General features: G+C 39.3%; 1 protein-coding gene across 1 annotated transcript in view; it reads right to left on the minus strand.

Moving 5' to 3' along the window:
• The window catches only part of thsd7ba (thrombospondin, type I, domain containing 7Ba), a 121,906-nt gene extending 110,053 nt beyond the window's left edge, over positions 1-11,853 (minus strand). Inside the window, exon 1 of the mRNA XM_070838201.1 lies at positions 11,694-11,853. Within this exon, the coding sequence (XP_070694302.1) occupies positions 11,694-11,853 (160 nt within the window). The remainder of the gene's footprint in view (positions 1-11,693) is intronic.
• Between the last annotated feature and the right edge of the window lie 5,756 nt (positions 11,854-17,609).

Raw genomic sequence — 17,609 nt, forward strand, 5'->3', positions numbered from 1 at the left:
GTGGAATATATTCCACATCAGTTACCCATTTAGGAAACGGTACTCCCTAACCTCATACAGCAGAAAATTACAAACTGTGAAGTCCACTGTTATTCAACAGGCCTGCTAATAAAACGTGTATGAAAGCAGAGTATTAGCAGACTTAATCAATTTGGTTTGTTGTGCCCATTGAGTCCAATAGGTCGATTCCGCTCTCCCCCAGCTTTCAACAACAAAGAATTACTCGGCTGCTTCTTCGTAGGGCAGGGCGTGAAAATGAGTGAATGGTAAGGCTTAAAAAAAGATATGACATGCTGCAGAGATATAAGTGGATACTGGCCAAACTCTTCAACCAAACCCTTCATGCAAATGAAAGAATGCTGCATGCAAATCCCATGTATGTGGGGTGGGGGCCGGGTGGTAAGTAAAGGTTGGTCCCAGCATTCAAAATAAACAAATGAATAAATGTATACAGTACCAGTCAAAAGTTTGGACACACCTTCTCATACAATGGTTCTTCTTTATTTTTTATTATTTTCTATATTGTAAATTAATATTTAAGACATTAAAATTATGAAGGAACACATACATAATTATGTAGTAAACAAAATGTGTTAAACAAACCAGAATATGTTTTATATTTTAGATCCTTCACAGTAGCCTTTTTCTTATGTCAGTTTTGCACACTCTTGGCATTTTCTCAACCAGCTTCATGAGGTCGTCACCTGGGATGGTTTTCTAACAGTCTTGGAGAAGTTCCCAGAGGTGCTGAGCACCTGTTGGCTGCTTTTCCTTCATTCTGCAGTCCAACTCATCGCAAACCACCTCAGCTGGGTTTAGGTCGGGTGACTGTGGAGGCAAGTTCATCTGACGCAGCGCTCCATCACTTTCCTTTTTGGTTATAGCCCTTACAGTTTTCATAGTTTTGATGTCTTGAATATTCATTTTTAATGCAGCAAATAATAAAAACAAAGACCATTGAATGAGAAGGTGTGTCCAAATGTTTGACAAGTACTGTGTATATATATATATATATATATATATATATATGCAATGTAATAAAAAGTATTTATACTTCAGCATATGATTCTGAATTCAAATTGACACAACCGAAGCCTTAATGTGACAGGCACATTTGATTTATCTCCATATTTATTATCATAAACAGACTGAGATGTACAGTACTGTGCAAAAGTCTTAGGCAGGCGTGAACACATGCTTTAAAATGAGAATGCTTTAAAAAATACAAAATGTAATCGTTTATTTTTGCACAAAGTGCAAAGTGAGCGAACAGAAGAAAAGTCTAAATCAAATCAATATTTGGTGCGACCACCCTTTGCCTTCATAACAGCATCAGTTCTTCTAGGAACACAGTTTTGAAGGAACTCGGCAGGAAGGTTGTTCCAAACATCTTGGACAACTAACCACAGATCATCTGTGGATCTCGGCTGCCTCAAATCCTTCTGTCTCTTCATGTAATCCCAGACAGACTTGATGATGTTAAGATCAGGGCTCTGTGGGGGCCACACCATCACTTCCAGGACTCCTTGTTCTTCTTTACACTGAAGATAGTTCCTAATGACATTGGCTGTATATTTGGGGTCCTGCTGCAGAATATATTTGGGGCCAATCAGATGGCTCCCTGATGGTATTGCATGATGGATAAGTATCTGCCTGCATTTCTCAGCATTGAGGACACCATTAATCCTGACCAAATCCCCAGATCCATTTGCAGAAATGCAAACCTGCAAAGAACCTCCACCATGCTGTACTGTTGCCTGCAGACACTCATCATTGTACCGCTCTCCAGCCCTGCGGTGAACAAGCTGCCTTCTCTTAGAGCCAAATATTTAAAATTTTGACTCATCAGTCCAGAGCACCTGCTGCACTCTAGTTCCTTTGTTTTCATGCATAGTTGAGTTGCTTGGCCAACGTTTCCATGTCGGAGATTTGGCTTTTTGGCTGCAACTTTTCCATTAAGACCACTTCTGGCCAGACTTCTCTGAACAATAGATGGGTGTACCTGGTCCCACTGGTTTCTGCTAGTTCTGAGCTGATGTCATTGCTGGACATCTTCTGATTTTGAAAGGACATAAGCAGAATGTGTCTTTTATCTGCTGCACTAAGGTTCCTTGGCAGACCACTGCGTCTACAGATGTATACAGATCAATGTTGGCCATTTCTTTGTGCTTCTTCAAAAGAGCTTGAACAGAATATCATGAAACCCCAGTCTGTTTTGAAATCTTTGCCTGGGGGAGACATTGCTGATGCAGTATAACTACCTTGTGTCTTGTTGCTGTGCTCAGTCTTGCCATGATGTATGACCTGTGACATGAAGCTGTCTTCCACAACCTCACCTTGATAGCAGAGTTTGGCTGTTCCTCACCCAGTTTTAAGCCTCCTACACAGCTGTTTCTGTTTCAGTTAATGACTGTGTTTCAACCTACATATGAAAATGATGAAATTAGCATCTGTTTGGTATAATTGGTTAATCATACACTTGACTATGATCCTACAAAATCCCTGACTATGTGCAAGTGTAACTAGAAGAAATGATGCTGCATTTCTTCACACCTGCCTAAAACTGTTGCACAGCACTGTATTTGTTTTTGGTTGTGATTCAACCCCACCTCCTTTGCTTTGCACAAAGTCCAACTGCACTTTTACACTCAAAAGGCTAACCAATGTTCAGCCAGTCTGAGAAAGAAGGTGGGATTGACCTCTCACTCAAATATTGACTGCACAGTGAAATAATATAAATGGCAGAAAAAGGGGGCTGCTGCAAGGACAGTGGCATGAGTTAACAAGCAGAGTGTGAAAGACCACTGCACTTTTATCATGTACATCTTCCACCTGAGCAGAGGTCTAATCAGCCATAAATTATAACACTTGAGTGGGTGAGCAGTTACCAAATAAGATAGCAAGAAGACCTGCACAGGGCAATCTGTTCTCCTAGAAATTGTATTTATTAAATATCAATTTATTTTGCCAATTATGTGATGGCAAAAAACATAATTGCTGTGTAGATTAGGTCCACAGGCAACATTTTTTCAAATGAAGGAAGAGCTACTTTTTTTTACTGCACATAAGTCATAGGAAGGTGTAAACACATCATTTCTTACACAAGTGCTGTGATTACCTGAATAGAAACCATAAAAATGTGTACTCATGCTGACATATGAATGAAATAAAAATACATTGCTAGTGAATATTTTCCTGATAAGTTCAGCATCAAGATTTTGTAATTTGCCAGGTGTGTTTTCTGATATTCTGAAAAAAAATCATTATGTGGACAAATTCATGTTTCCTCCAAAGAAATTTGATGTTAGAAATTAACAGTATGTAAACATAATTTCTAGGAGACAGGGTTGACAGAGGGCTACTGAGCAAAGTCATCCAGATAACTCAATACATCTGCTTCTTGGAACAGAGCCCAGATCCCATATGTGCATTTTCCTCAATCCTAAATGCTCTGTTGATGAGTGGCATATGCCATAATTCAAAACATGCATTTTGCATGGCTACCGCATTAAAACTGCGTAACTTCACTGCAATCCCCTCCTCGCAGCCTCTGTCCTCTGTCCTCTCTCCTCCACTCTTCACTCCTTTGTTCTGACTAGTCTCTTTCAGCACAGCAGTTGATCAAAGGGTAAAATAAAACAAGCTCCATTGACAGACAGTGCTCTGCAATCAGAAAATGACTCAGATGGGAGTTTTTCTCGGGTAAGAATAAAATGTGCTTGGTTTCACCCTGCTATTCCTCCTGTGTGTTCCTCACTGGGTCAAATACACAGTAAACAGAGAACGCTATTTTAACAGGTCTCTGTAGAGGCTGCTGTTCAAACACAGAGAGGATTATTAACATTTCCAGTTTTTTCTTAGTGCATCAGTAAGGAGTTCCCATCCTCCATTATTCTGAGGAGCTCTTTTAAGTGAAGTGAAGCATCCATCTCAGGAAACAAATATCATGCCATTAATTATCAAACAGAGGGGCATATAGTGATAGAAACTGAGTGAAACTTGTAAGAAGAAATGAGAAATCTTATCAGCTGGTAACCTATTTACTTGCAGCTCTGTCTGCAGTGGGGGGTATACGCACTTGTGCTGACAAAGACAGAGCACTCCAGCATGGAGAGCAGCTTGTCAAGGAAACTGCACCACGAAGAAGATGAACACAAAGGAGTCTCTTTTTTTTAAGCCATTTTTAGCATTTAGGTTTTAGCTCCCCTCGTAAATTCTGCAGCTTCTCCCTGGACTGGCTCAGACTGGCTGAGACCTTCAGGCTTACAGTTTTTGTAAAGCAAAGAGGAGTTCATCTCATTAAAACTATTGTCATCACAACAGGCGTGTTATGTTTTGTTAAAGCAGCAAATAGCCTTTTTTTATGAACTGGAATTACAATTAAGCCTCGCCACTAGAGAGCATTTATAGAGCATATTAAGAACCCTGACAAAAATGAGGAGCAGAATGATAGAGTAATAATGCTATGTGACACTGAAGCTTAATTTATTTTGTAGTGCGCAGCAGAGGATGTCAGATGCTTTGTCTGTTCATTTCATGCAGTGACAAATTACTTTTACGGTCTCTTTATGTGCCTGACCTTCACACAAATATGCATAAAACACAAAGTACAAGGTCATTCACATCAGCACCGAAATTCAATACTCCCAACTTCTAGGAAAGCATCAAAGAGCAGGACATACTCCTTCCAAGCTCTCTGTGCTGCTGATGTACTGAAATCTTTGAGCTGGGCCAGTTTGCAGCGGAGGAACAGGAGAACCTCCTGTCAGCAGCTTTACCTCATTTGTGTTAAAGGAGCTGAAGCTGTTGACTAATCAGATTTCAGCATTGTGATTTCTTTTGCTTGTGAGGTGCGACTGCACTCCTGAAATTCATTCTAAACAACTAATCTAGTTGAGTTTTTATTTCAGCTACACTTATCTGAAAAAAAACTACCATCCTTGAGCGATCTAGTGGGGTTCGATTTGTGCAGTCAGCTTTACTCTGAGACTTTCTGACAGTATTTGATAGACAACACTGATGCTCCATACACAGCTAGACACCACTTCACAGCACCTGAGCTCCGTCTGTATAAGTGGAGAAGTGTGTCCCAGAAAAAAGAAATTTAATTCATATTCAATTTTTCTAAATTAATTTGGGAAATGTATTAAGGAAACTATTCTGCACATGTGGGGCTTTATCTAACAAAAATTAGAAACTCCAGAGATGCTTTTAATGTATTTCAATATTAGTATTAATTTAATCTGCAGGAGCCATTCAGTAATGAGATGACCTTTTATCTTTGATTCCCATCATTTACACAATGGCACTTCAGGCAGGTTATTTCCAGTAGCTACAGGAGCTCATCATAATTACTTCTGTCCCCAAACTAGTCATGGCTGAGCGTCTGTTCCTATTCCTCCTTCAAGCCTCTAATGGAAAGATTCAACTGTGAGAGATTTGACCAAAATTGGAACATTTTGTATAAGTGTGATGTGAAAGCCCTGCACTGTTTGAAAGGGAGTTGTGAGGGGAGAGCTGCTCTGTACATTAACTCTTCAGTGAGAATATTCTCATTGGATTAGGGATCTGACTGCTACGAATCTCCTGCCTTATGGCTCTCATGAGACAAGCTTTTATGACAACCTCAATCAGTTCCCTGCCAGTCACAAGGAGGGACACAAGTTCAAAATGAGATCTCGATTGCATAATCAATGAAAAGTGCTTTTGAAGAGACGTGTCAAATTTCGTCAAGGTCACTTTGATAGCTGGAATATGGAGGTCACCGTTACAAATATGGTGCTTTCAATGCTGATCAAATTTAAATCAGACAAAATAGAGCATACATTTGTCATTAACTTTAGTGTTGTTTTCTGACAATGGTGCCCCAAGACACTATTTAAAAAATGCAGGGTGGGTGTGTTTGGGTTTTAGAAAGCTTGATATATAGAATATCTAATTGGAGCAGCACCTTTGAGCCTCAGATCAATAGTCAACTTGCAATTTTATTCACCTTGATCCTAATCAGGCTGACTTGGTGTACTACATTTAGCCTGCCCAAGGGGGATAGGCGTGGAAGAAGATAGCAAACCACATTTCTTTATTTCAAAATTAATGAGACAGCATTTCTGCACATTTGTGGAAATTTGCTGAATTGTAATGCCAAGCTGCATAATTGATAGTATGTGACTAGAACAAGGGAAACATCTTGAAAGCTTTACAGTGTTTACAAAAAGCACAAGGAAACACTTAAATCAGCTGCATGTCACAGCAAGTGTTAGTTAATTTATTTTGATTTTACATGTAGCTGCTTCAAACGACTGTCACACTATATCATCAGTGACTGGCGTGTTGCATAAGTTTTGAAGTACAGACAAAAGTGTAGCAGCAGCAGCAGCAGCAACAGCAGCAGTTTGCTGCCCTGCGTGAATCATTTCTTGTTTACCTTTAAAGCTCTCTATACTGCTACAGTATGGAGCAGAGGAAATCTCACGTTGACAGAGATACACAGCTGTTGTCAGACTGCTGACAACACCAGAGCCCACAGGAAATTGCCTGGCAGCAGTCATCGTTGTGATTACATTAAAATAAACAGGTGAGTTTGAAGGATGTATTTTCCAAAAAAGTTAGCAAACATGCCATCTTCAACACATTTTGTATCTTTGTATCATCAGTTTCTGCCGTGGCTGGATAAACAGACAAAATCAGACTGAATGATGAATGAGTGAATTTAAAGCCTGTTACACAGTGTCAATATCAACAAAAAGGTTATAGCCATTCTAGCTTAATCTGACAAATCACTGTTGACTATAGGTGATTCCTAACAGGGTTGCTGAGGGGAAAAGGAACTTTTGAGGCTTTCCTTAACACTGTAAACTACTATCATTACTTAAATCATTAAATAATTAACTGTTTGAGTCGCTACTGACACGGTCCCTGGATTAAGTTAACTGGATATATGGCTTTATATGGGATGAAGTCAGCTGAAACAGCTGGACGAAGAAGGAGGATCAGAGTCAGCTACATTGTTAAACATCACACAGGAATTAACTAAACTTTTCTCAGTTTTGTTCTTTTCAAGTGAACTTACAAAAGTTTTCAGGAATTACACACACGAGTTGCTCTGACTTGAAGTCTTTTTGACTTGAAGTTGAGATTAAGAATGAAAGTACTGCTGAGAGCTCACTCAATTTAAATTAATTTTAATGAAACATCTGATATCATTGTTTGAGTTAACACTCTCCAGAGATCTGTCAGTAGTCGCAGTTTAAAGAAAATACAAAATTTGAGAACTTGCTATATATATTTAATACAAATTAAGATAAGTCACTGTTTCTTTTTACAACAACGAAAACAATCCATGAAGGTTAATATCCACTCAACTAAACTTTTTACGACTGCAGGGAAGCTTGTGTTTTTGAACTGAGCCAAATTAAATTGTTTTACACTGGTCTTGAAACAGTCTTATTGAGAGCTGTTGATCAGTTTCACAGGAAAGTATAGAAGTGTTTTTCAGGTAAGAATCTTTTATAGCCAGATGGGACATCCCAACACTGGGAATGGAGCAGATGTTAAGGGCCTGATGACGTCGTCTATTCACATGCCTTGCTTATGTAATGCTAAGAGCTGCAGATTTTTGCAAGATTTCAAATAGTTTCTCATTAGTATCAAATGATAATACTTGCAAATATTGTGCAACATGAACGTATATCCTTACCTTAAGTATTTTCTTATCAATATTATCAATCAGTTGTATGATTCAATTGCATTTGTCTGTTTCTGGGGAAACTTGCAGAAATGCAGATGTGTTTGTTATGGCAGTGCATGAGAGAACTATAAATACAATAACCTGTTTTCTATTCAACATGTTATTTGTCATTTACAACCAATCAGCTCTGTGAAAGCTCTGTAAACCTATGGCACTGGTCACATGAGACCTGATTGTTTGTGTTATTCTCTGTTGCTTTATTTAAAGTCTTGAATTTAAAAAAAACACATCTCCTAATACCATACATAACGTTGCATACTCATGCTCCCAAAAGGAGGGACAGAGTTGGATCTGGAGACCCCTTGACTTTTTTTCTCCAGCACAGTCAAGATAAGCGTCGACTCTTTTAACAGAATAATTTTATCTTCCACAAGCTGTAATACTGACTGTGACAGTAACGGCTGGCAGGGCACAGCATTTATTTTTGATGCAAGAGAAAGCCATTATGAAGATTGCTAGTTATTGTCCACTTGCAGCAGCTTATCAAGCGATGTTAACTGGTTAACAAATGCATTTGCCTAATGTGATTTTCTTTTTCTTTGTCACCATAAAGTGAAAAAGCTGTTGGTAAATTATTCAGTACCATTCGGTTTAATGTGAAATCCTCCAGACTCAATCCTTGCACACTGCCTCTTTGAGTTTATTTTTCAGAAACAACAGAAGCTCACTGCAGCAGTGATGTTTGATTTCAGCTTTGATGGTGCAACACTGTGGTGAAATTGCAAATAAATACACTCAGACCCCGAAATGAAATGTAAATGTTGCCTGACTGTATCACTACACATGCCGGTTTATTTTTCCTTAAAGTCACAAGGCCCCGGGAAAGACCGGGTCCTGAGGCTTCAGCCCTGTAAGCTCTTTGAATAACACGGCAGGGGCTGAGATCCCTCTCATTAAGGAGAACCTTTATTGATTTCTCAATCTTTCGAAAATCATTGCCCCTCAGTTAATTCTTACAGCTAAAAGTTCCCACATTATTTAGATGCACAGAAGACGGCTTAATTATTCAATCTTGCAGAGAACCCTGGCTGGATTTATCGAAGCACTGACAAGTATTTTTAAATAAGTAAAAATAAGTAAATTTTATTTTTATAGCCAAAAAGGACAACAAATATGTACAAAACAAGCAAGTAAATGAGGAAATGCACTAAACAAATACGCATGCATTCTTTTAATTATAGTGCTCACTGCAGTCTTAATACTGTACACTGTCTCCAAAGTATTGTTAAAATGATGTAGGAATATCACATTTTTCTCCTCAGAGAAAAAGATACCTCACTTTCCTGAACAAGTTGGATTCCCTAAAGTCAAAAAAGGAAAATAAAAACTTTTTTTTAATTTTTTAGAGAAAATAAGCTTAGATGCACAGTACAGCTCCATCTGGGATGAGCTCCTGTATCTAAGAATAAAGGTTAAACTGGCCTGTAAAAAACACAAATAATTTCAGATAGTTGAATGCCAGCATTTTAAAGACCTTTTACAGAGAGAAATTAGACTCATCACAAAGACGACAAATGACAACCTGGGAGAGACGGTTTTACTTCCTCAGTAGACTAAAGCTGACATTGGATGGGCACGGTGTCTTTCTGTCGTGTTTAAATGCAGATGCTTATGGGAATCGAAATTAATCCAATTTAAACGCTCTGTTTTGGAGGATATTCACATTCAGAAGATAACAGAACCTTATATGATCTTTTGAAATTCAAAAACAAAGATTTAACAGGCAAAGTGCACAGTACGCAGACTTTTGCTTGTCTGCAACTGTTTTCCAAAATCAATATCCTCAACACATTAAGTCTGCAGCGGTGCAACAACTCTATAATGAAGTAAAACAAACACGCATAGAGCAATGCAAATCACACTATGCTGTACCAGCTGATGGCAGTGATGTGTTGTCAGGGTATTTGCATGAGAAAACAGCTGATATCAGGTCCTTATCCTACATGTCCTTTCGCATTTTTCTCACAAATACTTTGATATCAGAAATACACGGTACAGATAATTGATTGCTACCTTCTGTCGTTGAGCTGACAAATATTACCTTTTATTCTGACACATTGCTTTTCAGTGTGCTGTGAGTTAATGGTAAATGTGAATCTCCGTGTTAAAAAGGACAAGTATGGCTGTTTAAAAGGGATTGTCTTTGAACAGTCACTTTAAAGAGTTAAATAATAGTCCCATTAGCTGCAGCGTTTCAGTGCTCTATTCTGCTCTCCAAGACACTGATGAAGGTCAAGCTTAAATGGCTCCAGCTCTCTGTTTGAGCCAGAGAGTCCCAGCTTAGCCACAGCTCTGGGAACTGGCTCACACAAAAGATTCACCCCACAATGCTGCTGGCCTAGATAGACACACCAAACACACAATAGGGTGGCTGTTCATAATTTAGAGCACATCTTTCCTGCACTGACATGTCCAAAATTGAAAGGGAGCGTGCCAGCCAAATTATGTATTCAGATATGTTATGTCCATGATGGACATTGGGAGGTTAAATCAATTTTTGCCAACATGCATGTAATATTCAGACTTGTGACATGAAGCCAGGAGCAGTGAATGTGAGACAGATGTGTGGCCTCCAGGGGTGGTTTGTTTATCTAAACCAAATACATCCTCATAGTGTAGCGCCACAGGGTTTACTGTACAACTGGCTGTTCTTCAGCTGATGTTTCTGTTGGTAAATTTCACTTCAAAGCATTGTGTTTCTGATTGTTACAGTCCCTCAGTTTTCCCAGGAGTCAAACATACAGTAGGACGATAGATTCGTAGAGGTGAGGCATGTTACGTTTGAGATTGTCTTTCTTGTTTTGTAATGTGGTTTTCATCAACAACTCATAAGCCATCTTAGCCCTGCAAGGGTGTCAAATCCTCACACTTGGTGTTCCAGTTACCTCCCTTTTGAACATACGCTCTTTCAAGTGAAATTAATCAATCTCTTTATCACTTGGGCAGTGTCATTACCCAACCACAGAGTGAGAAATGAAAGTGCTAATCGCACAGCAAGTGGGGCTTTTGTGTGGAAAGGCCAACTTTTCCTCCTCAAGCTGTGTTGGAAATGCTTTTTCTATTGAATTTGTAAAGTGAAGGAAGGAGTCTTGAGATTACCTCAGATTCCTTTTGTAAGGAAGCAACATAACACATCTGCTTTCAATGTGTGATTCAAAAGCTGATTCACCAACAAATATGATTCAAAAGCTGATTCACCAACAAATATGATAAATTGCATGGATGCATATAAGGGTATTTATAACATATAGATAACACTTTGTAAACCATTATATTTAGATTCAACATTCACAGAACACTACATACATGTGCATGCATGTGCTGGATGCAGCATGCTGTTCATTAAAACCATGTAAACCAGACATAACTGGGGCCATAAATCCTCAGCAGAACATACCAAGACATGATTAATTTCTGTGCAGCCATGTCTCATTAACTGTATAACATTACAACAACACACACATAATTATTGGTAACAATCCAAGCTCCACTTGTGACGGGGGCTGGAGTTGCATAGTCTGTCAGAAAGAAGGTATTACGCTAACTGCCCAGGCCCCTCTGGCTTGATGATGTCCAATAGCAGCTTCCCAACAATGTGTGCCAGAAAGGGGAGGATTATGTCCCCAACACAACTGGTTACGTGGAAAATGAATGCAGCTGTATAGCATATTTTCTCCTATAAATTAATGACTGTCTGCCTCTGGTGTGTGTATACAGTCTACAGACTGGAGTGTGCATTTGTGTGCTCAGCAGCATCCAACTGTATGAAGCATAACGGGTTCAAATAGGCCTGTCTTGTTGAACACTAGAATTATAACAGACCACATCCAGTGATTTTGCTCCAGAGATCAGGAGATTTTACCTGGATGCTTGAATTTGAAAAGTCAAAAAAGGGTGAGGATTAACACAATTCTAGTGAAGAGGAATAAATAAACAATAAACATACCTGCTTTCCATGAGAAATGATGGTCTTTAGGATACACAGTGTCTGACTGGACTGAAAAGGAAAAGAGAGACAAGAGGAGGAAGAGGCTGAGGGAGTTCCCAGCTTGCCGTGTCCAGGCAATGACCCCAAAGTCATCTTTTAGAGTCATAGTCCAGCCCATTGCTTCCTCTCTTACTCCTGTGGGAAGAACATGAAATTCATCAGTAATTCACTCACAAAAATGGCCAGAGACATGGGCCAGAGGAACCAGAGTAAGAGATTTTAGCTCTTTAAAAATGGGGGAAGTGGAGAAATTCTCAAACACAACCACTGAAACCTCCAGCCCAGAAACAAAACATTTAGTGTCACCTTCCGAATTGTATAACACTCTTTGAATCAGTGTTTGATCCTTTTTTTTGGTCAAAATCCAGCGTCCAGCATGATATCATCCCTGTCTCTCCTCCCACATAGACCAGAAATAATTAGTCAGAGAGGCTTGAGCATCTCAGGCTCCCAAGGTAGATGTGGAAACATGTATTAAAGGAAGGGGAGACTTTAAGCTTGGAGTAATACAGGGTATTAGTACCTTTTTATTGCAGCTCATTTATTACTATCTCCTGCTACTGTGATTCATGTCCTAGGAGTGTTAGGGATTAGTCCTGGATTCACTAGGCCTCTAATTGTGTTGCACCAATAGCAAAATTAATGAATATGGAATTGAATCTGTAACACCTGATGCTTTGAGAGACTGATGCTATGGTGTTCATGACTGTGGTGATTCATTTTCCAAAACAAATTTTGCTGCACTGTAGCTCTCGGGTATTGTGAGATTTGTTATTATTGGCTTATCATCCCACAGAGTGTCCCTGCAGTGTTTCGTTATTCTGCAATCATGAAACTTGTATGTAAAATCTAAAACACTTTTTAATCACACCAAAACTTATAAATATACCACATAATTTGGCATAAAATTAAGTACAATTGCATGAGTTGTTGCTTATTAAAAAAAGGTAACGAGTGAGAAAAAGTTTTAGGTTTAAGGAAATATACAAGGAGATACACACATATGAGGTGATAAGCAGTCATGAGATGGATGGTTTCTTTAGAAATGTTGTTGTTTTTTCCACAAAATGATGTGATGACAATATAAAAATGTAGTAGTAATTTAATGCGTAACTCAGTATTGCAACATTGCACAGTGGGTTTACATTTGGTTTGATGACTCAGTGTCATCTGACGGTAGGTTTACTACTGAGAGGCAGCAGGCATTTGAGATTCATGATGATTTACACATGGTGTATCTGTGAAAACACTAACTGCTGGATTATTTTTGCTTGATTTTATTCAGGGATATTAAATTTTAACTTTTCCGCTTTAGTTGTGTTTTGGTGGAGGCCAAATCAGTTTAATGAGAAAGAATTGCAGGGTGGAGATGGCTTTGTGCCCAGAACTGGGCTGCCAGATGCCTAGTTTTTGATGGACTGTACAATTTCTTTTCAGGTTTGATGTGTTATTCTATAGTCAAAAACATTTTTTGGACTCTAAACTCAGTGCAAACACAAAGACAGGGTTTGGCATTTCAACTGTCTGTATCTGTCCTCAATAAAAAAAAAAAAAAAGATCTGCAGCAGAGGTTTCACACATGCTTGAAATCTGTCAACCCAAAGAATAGTGATAGAGTTAATTGTATTTTCTACTTTAAGGAACTCTTTGAATAGAAAGTATGCAGGTTTTATTTTTTCTTGGTTTAGTGTTTTTCATTAAAGCAGCCTTTGTCTCACATGTTTTGAATGCCCGAGAATTTATTCTGTTTGGATGAATGAGCAGAGTGGTCTGGCACTTACACAGCCATATGCCAATTAGACAACTCTGGTTGCTGATTACTAGCCAACCTCGTGGGCTGCAATGCTCTGGAAGCCATACCTGACTGCACCCAGATTACATCCTCCCTCTAGCCAGTCTAATTTGACTATTCATGGGACAAGCAGCGCTCTCCATAGACTGACAGAACATGTCACAACTGATTGGAAAACATGGTGTTGAACAAAAACAAGTAATGAAAACAAGCATGACCCCAAGGCATCGCAGTATTGTTTTTCAAAGACGGCCATGTGACATTACCATTGTGTCAGATATGGTTTGCAGTATCGGATGAATGGCTGTTTATCTTCAAGACTCTTCTTTTGAAGAGTTAATGGCATTTTGTGTTCATACAGCTCAGGCTCATCCAGTTTTTCCTGTCAGAAGCGGAGGAATACATGCTATCCTGAAAATCTTTAAAAAGAAAAGCTCTTAAGCTGCTAAATATCTGGGTCAAAGGAATCATGCCAGGCTCTCAGTGGCCACAGAAACCTGGCAAACAACAGCGTGGCTCAGATGTTGCTATGCATCCTATTAGATACTCCATGATCTGATGGAATGCAATCTGCTTCTCCATCTCCTGTGGTCCTTGTTTGGGGCTCACTCACTGGTATCAGAGAGGAAGGACCCTGCAGCTACCATAAGGGAACAGATGAGCAACACTCCACAGCCTTCTCTTTCACAGGTGGTCACAATAATTAGTGTTTGATTAGATCTTTACAAATGAATGGCAAAAGCTAATTTGGTATGCCAAGGCTCTGAACAATTACCATGCAATCCTCCTGTCTCTCTTTAAATAAGCCAAACAGCCAGTTCTGTCTGGAGTGGAAACAAAGGCATCTGACTTCAGTATGTTTACCAAAAATGGCACCCTGTTCTCTGAATTTCCACGCAAGGATGTAGCCAAAAGTGCATTCTCTCCTCGCTTTCTTGTCTTAAGTTCCTGCCCATAGTCCTGTCTCTTCTTTGTCTGCCGCATCCAGTATATTCAGGTTAACACAGCTGCGAGTATTTTCACCACCTTGTGGTGCATGTAATCGTTTTTGATTGGGTTTGGCAATATAAATACAGAAATCCCTCCTCACCCTAACAAGCTGATTTTTGCAGATGTTGTCATTGGCAGGAATAAACAGGACAGCATTGAAACAATCAGAAATTCAATGCACATCACAGTTTTTTTGGATTCCTTTGATCACTGGCTTGTGGGTGCAGCTGCATTCGTCTGTCACTGTATGGACTGATATTTGAGAGTATTGCCATCCATCTCTATTTTATTGCTGAATTCTTCTGACACAGCTTGCGTTATTCTATTCAGAAAACTAACAAAGACAACTTCCCAGCTGGCTGAATGAATGATGACAGCTCTAAAGCAAACCATGTATTTGACATTCCAAAAGAGTTTGTCTCTTTGGACTTTTCATCATGACTGTACAACTCATGGGCACGACTGAGTGAAAAGGAGCTGACAACAAACATATGTGGACAGACCAGAATTTTCACAATTTAGAATGTGTGGAAACGTATATCAGCTTCAGTCAAATTTTAGCCACCAAACACTAAAGACATTTGAGTCTAGTTTTTCTCAGTGAAACTTTAGTCTATTTTTTGTCACGCATTTTCAATTTTTATGTCCTCTAAGACAGTTTTTTTTTTTATTTTGAGGCTGCAGCTGTAACCATCTTTTACAGTTACCATGATCATAGATCGTTTTCATCTATTGGGAGTTTAATGGAAAAGGCACAAACACAATGTCCATATCACTCTGCAGAAATACAACAGACAGACTCTCCTCAGTGAAACCAGTTATCACTTCCGAACTCTGTTCCCATTCACTCTCCTTACTTGTTCTCTAAAATACGATTTACTGGCTGGTACTAGTTTGACAGGAGAAGCTAAAACGTGAATAACTTAGTGATATTTCTTTAGCGAATACCTAGAGGAAGATTTAGATGTTTGATGATGTTGATCCTTAAAGTCCTTTCTTCCTATAGCAACATGAAAGGTAGCCATCTGAAAGTAATGTTAACATTACATCCACAGCACTTGACGATTTGTCATTAGCTTACCTTTTTTCAAATGTCAGTGTGCAGCCTGTGTGTTCTTTCGTTCTTTGTTTCAGCTGGAATTCTCAATGGATTGTAGAAAATTTTAGCATTTTTTCCACAGATCTGTTGCTTCCAAGAATTCCAGATAACATTACTGAGAGATATAACGTGACTGAATTTAAGATAATTCATATTAATCATGTGCAACAGATAGCGTTTTACTAATCAGACTCTAAAAGTTACAGTGTGCGATTCCACAGATACGTACATGTCATTAAATACGATTTTGCATTAAAACACTTGGCTAAATAGTTCATTTGTCCATTACAATGTAGCTTAGTTTTAAACTGTTGATGAAAATGTTTTTATTCCTAGAGTAACACCCAGAAATTTCCTCATAATCAACTCCCAAATTGTAAGCACGCTTAAATACATTGTATCTGATACAAAGTGATTTTACTGTACCTGAGCAGGATGACTGCCAGGCATCCCTTTGGGTGATCTGATTGGTGCAGTGGCAGATGCTTTTTACTACACTTTCCACAGAAGACAGGAGTAGGGCAAAGGAGGCCTCCAAAGATGTTAAGTCTGACAGGGAAGGTAAATCGGCTGCACCTGGCCTTCCGCCTGAAGCATCATGCAGTAGCTTAATCCTGCGTGAATCAGTGTGTAGAGGGCTGGGACTGTGTCACACCTCCAGCAGCACTGAGCGGTCTTAGGTCCCCGGTGTTAGCTCCTTCTGGCTCTCCTACTGGGGTTGATGCAAGAGTCAGCCCGGGCTGCAGGGTCTGAGTAAAGGAAGACAAAAAGAGAGAAGAAACAAGAGAGACCGGTATAAACATCTGTCTGATACCACAGCAGAATACAGCATGACACTTGACGCAATGATATTGTCAGGATTATATGTCTTTCACCTGATGCATTGTTGATGGCAATGTTACATCAGAGAGGTGTGCCAAACAAAAATGAATGAACAACACTGTGTGGATGCAGGGAGGCTTCATAAAGATGCATGGCCTGATCAGTACACCACTGCTGCAGAAGTATGAATTTGCTGTGATTTATAATGCATCCATTTTTCCTCTTCATTCTACTAGTCATTTTAGTGGAAAGAAGAAATTTCTCTGCATATAAAGAAGGAGTATTATGTTCCCGAGTTTAGACCTGCTGCGGGTTCAGAGGGGAAGGGCAACATCTCATATGCATCGTTAGCGCAGGGTTGCTGTTTGTGAATTTCCCATTAAACTGCAGGGTGTACAGTGATGATCTGTCATTGCTGTTACATTCTGACAGTGATATCAAAGAGTACAGTCCAAGAGTTGCAGCTTGGGTTTTTGCTCTCCTACAACATTCAATGATTACATGCCAACCCTGCAGCCAAGCCTGCTCTGAGAGCTCATCCACAGGAAACTCTGATTCTATTAACACCTCCTGCTCGTGTTTCCCATCCACCCCAACCCCTTCCTCACTGGCCCCACCTCTAAGCTCCGCTCCCTTATTGACCTTCCTGGCCACGCTCTTGAAAACCCCAGATCCCAGTGACCCAGACCTTATTTCCCAAGGCTTTTAAGTGCTTTGCCTTGCTATTCCATTGTGGCTCAAATGAGCTTGTCTCTGCAGCTGCACTTCTCCTCCTCTGGCTGGCTACTAACTAAATAAAGGCCAACAAATAGGATGGAAGAAAAGGCGCTCCTGGTGGAGCAAAATCAATTGAGAACATTTTAGGTAGGGGACATACAATTCATTTAATCTTTATTCAATCTCAATTTTAGACTTCTATTACAGTCAGAGAAGTGTGCAACCTCTTATTGTTTTTTCACCTCTTGTGGATATCCAGTTGATAGCACAGTAATTGTTTTTGTGCAGGTTTACTTAAAAAAAAATCCTGTCTGAGACATCAGAATGATTTTTTGAGCAGTTAAACAATAAAATAATAAATAAGCAAACTGTAAGTAATGAATATCACAAATCATTTAAACTCTGTTATCTATGGAGTCTAACACAACAGACCTAGAATAAATCATTTGTTTCA

This window comes from Pempheris klunzingeri, chromosome 10 (assembly GCF_042242105.1).
Source record: "Pempheris klunzingeri isolate RE-2024b chromosome 10, fPemKlu1.hap1, whole genome shotgun sequence".
NCBI lineage: Eukaryota > Metazoa > Chordata > Actinopteri > Acropomatiformes > Pempheridae > Pempheris > Pempheris klunzingeri.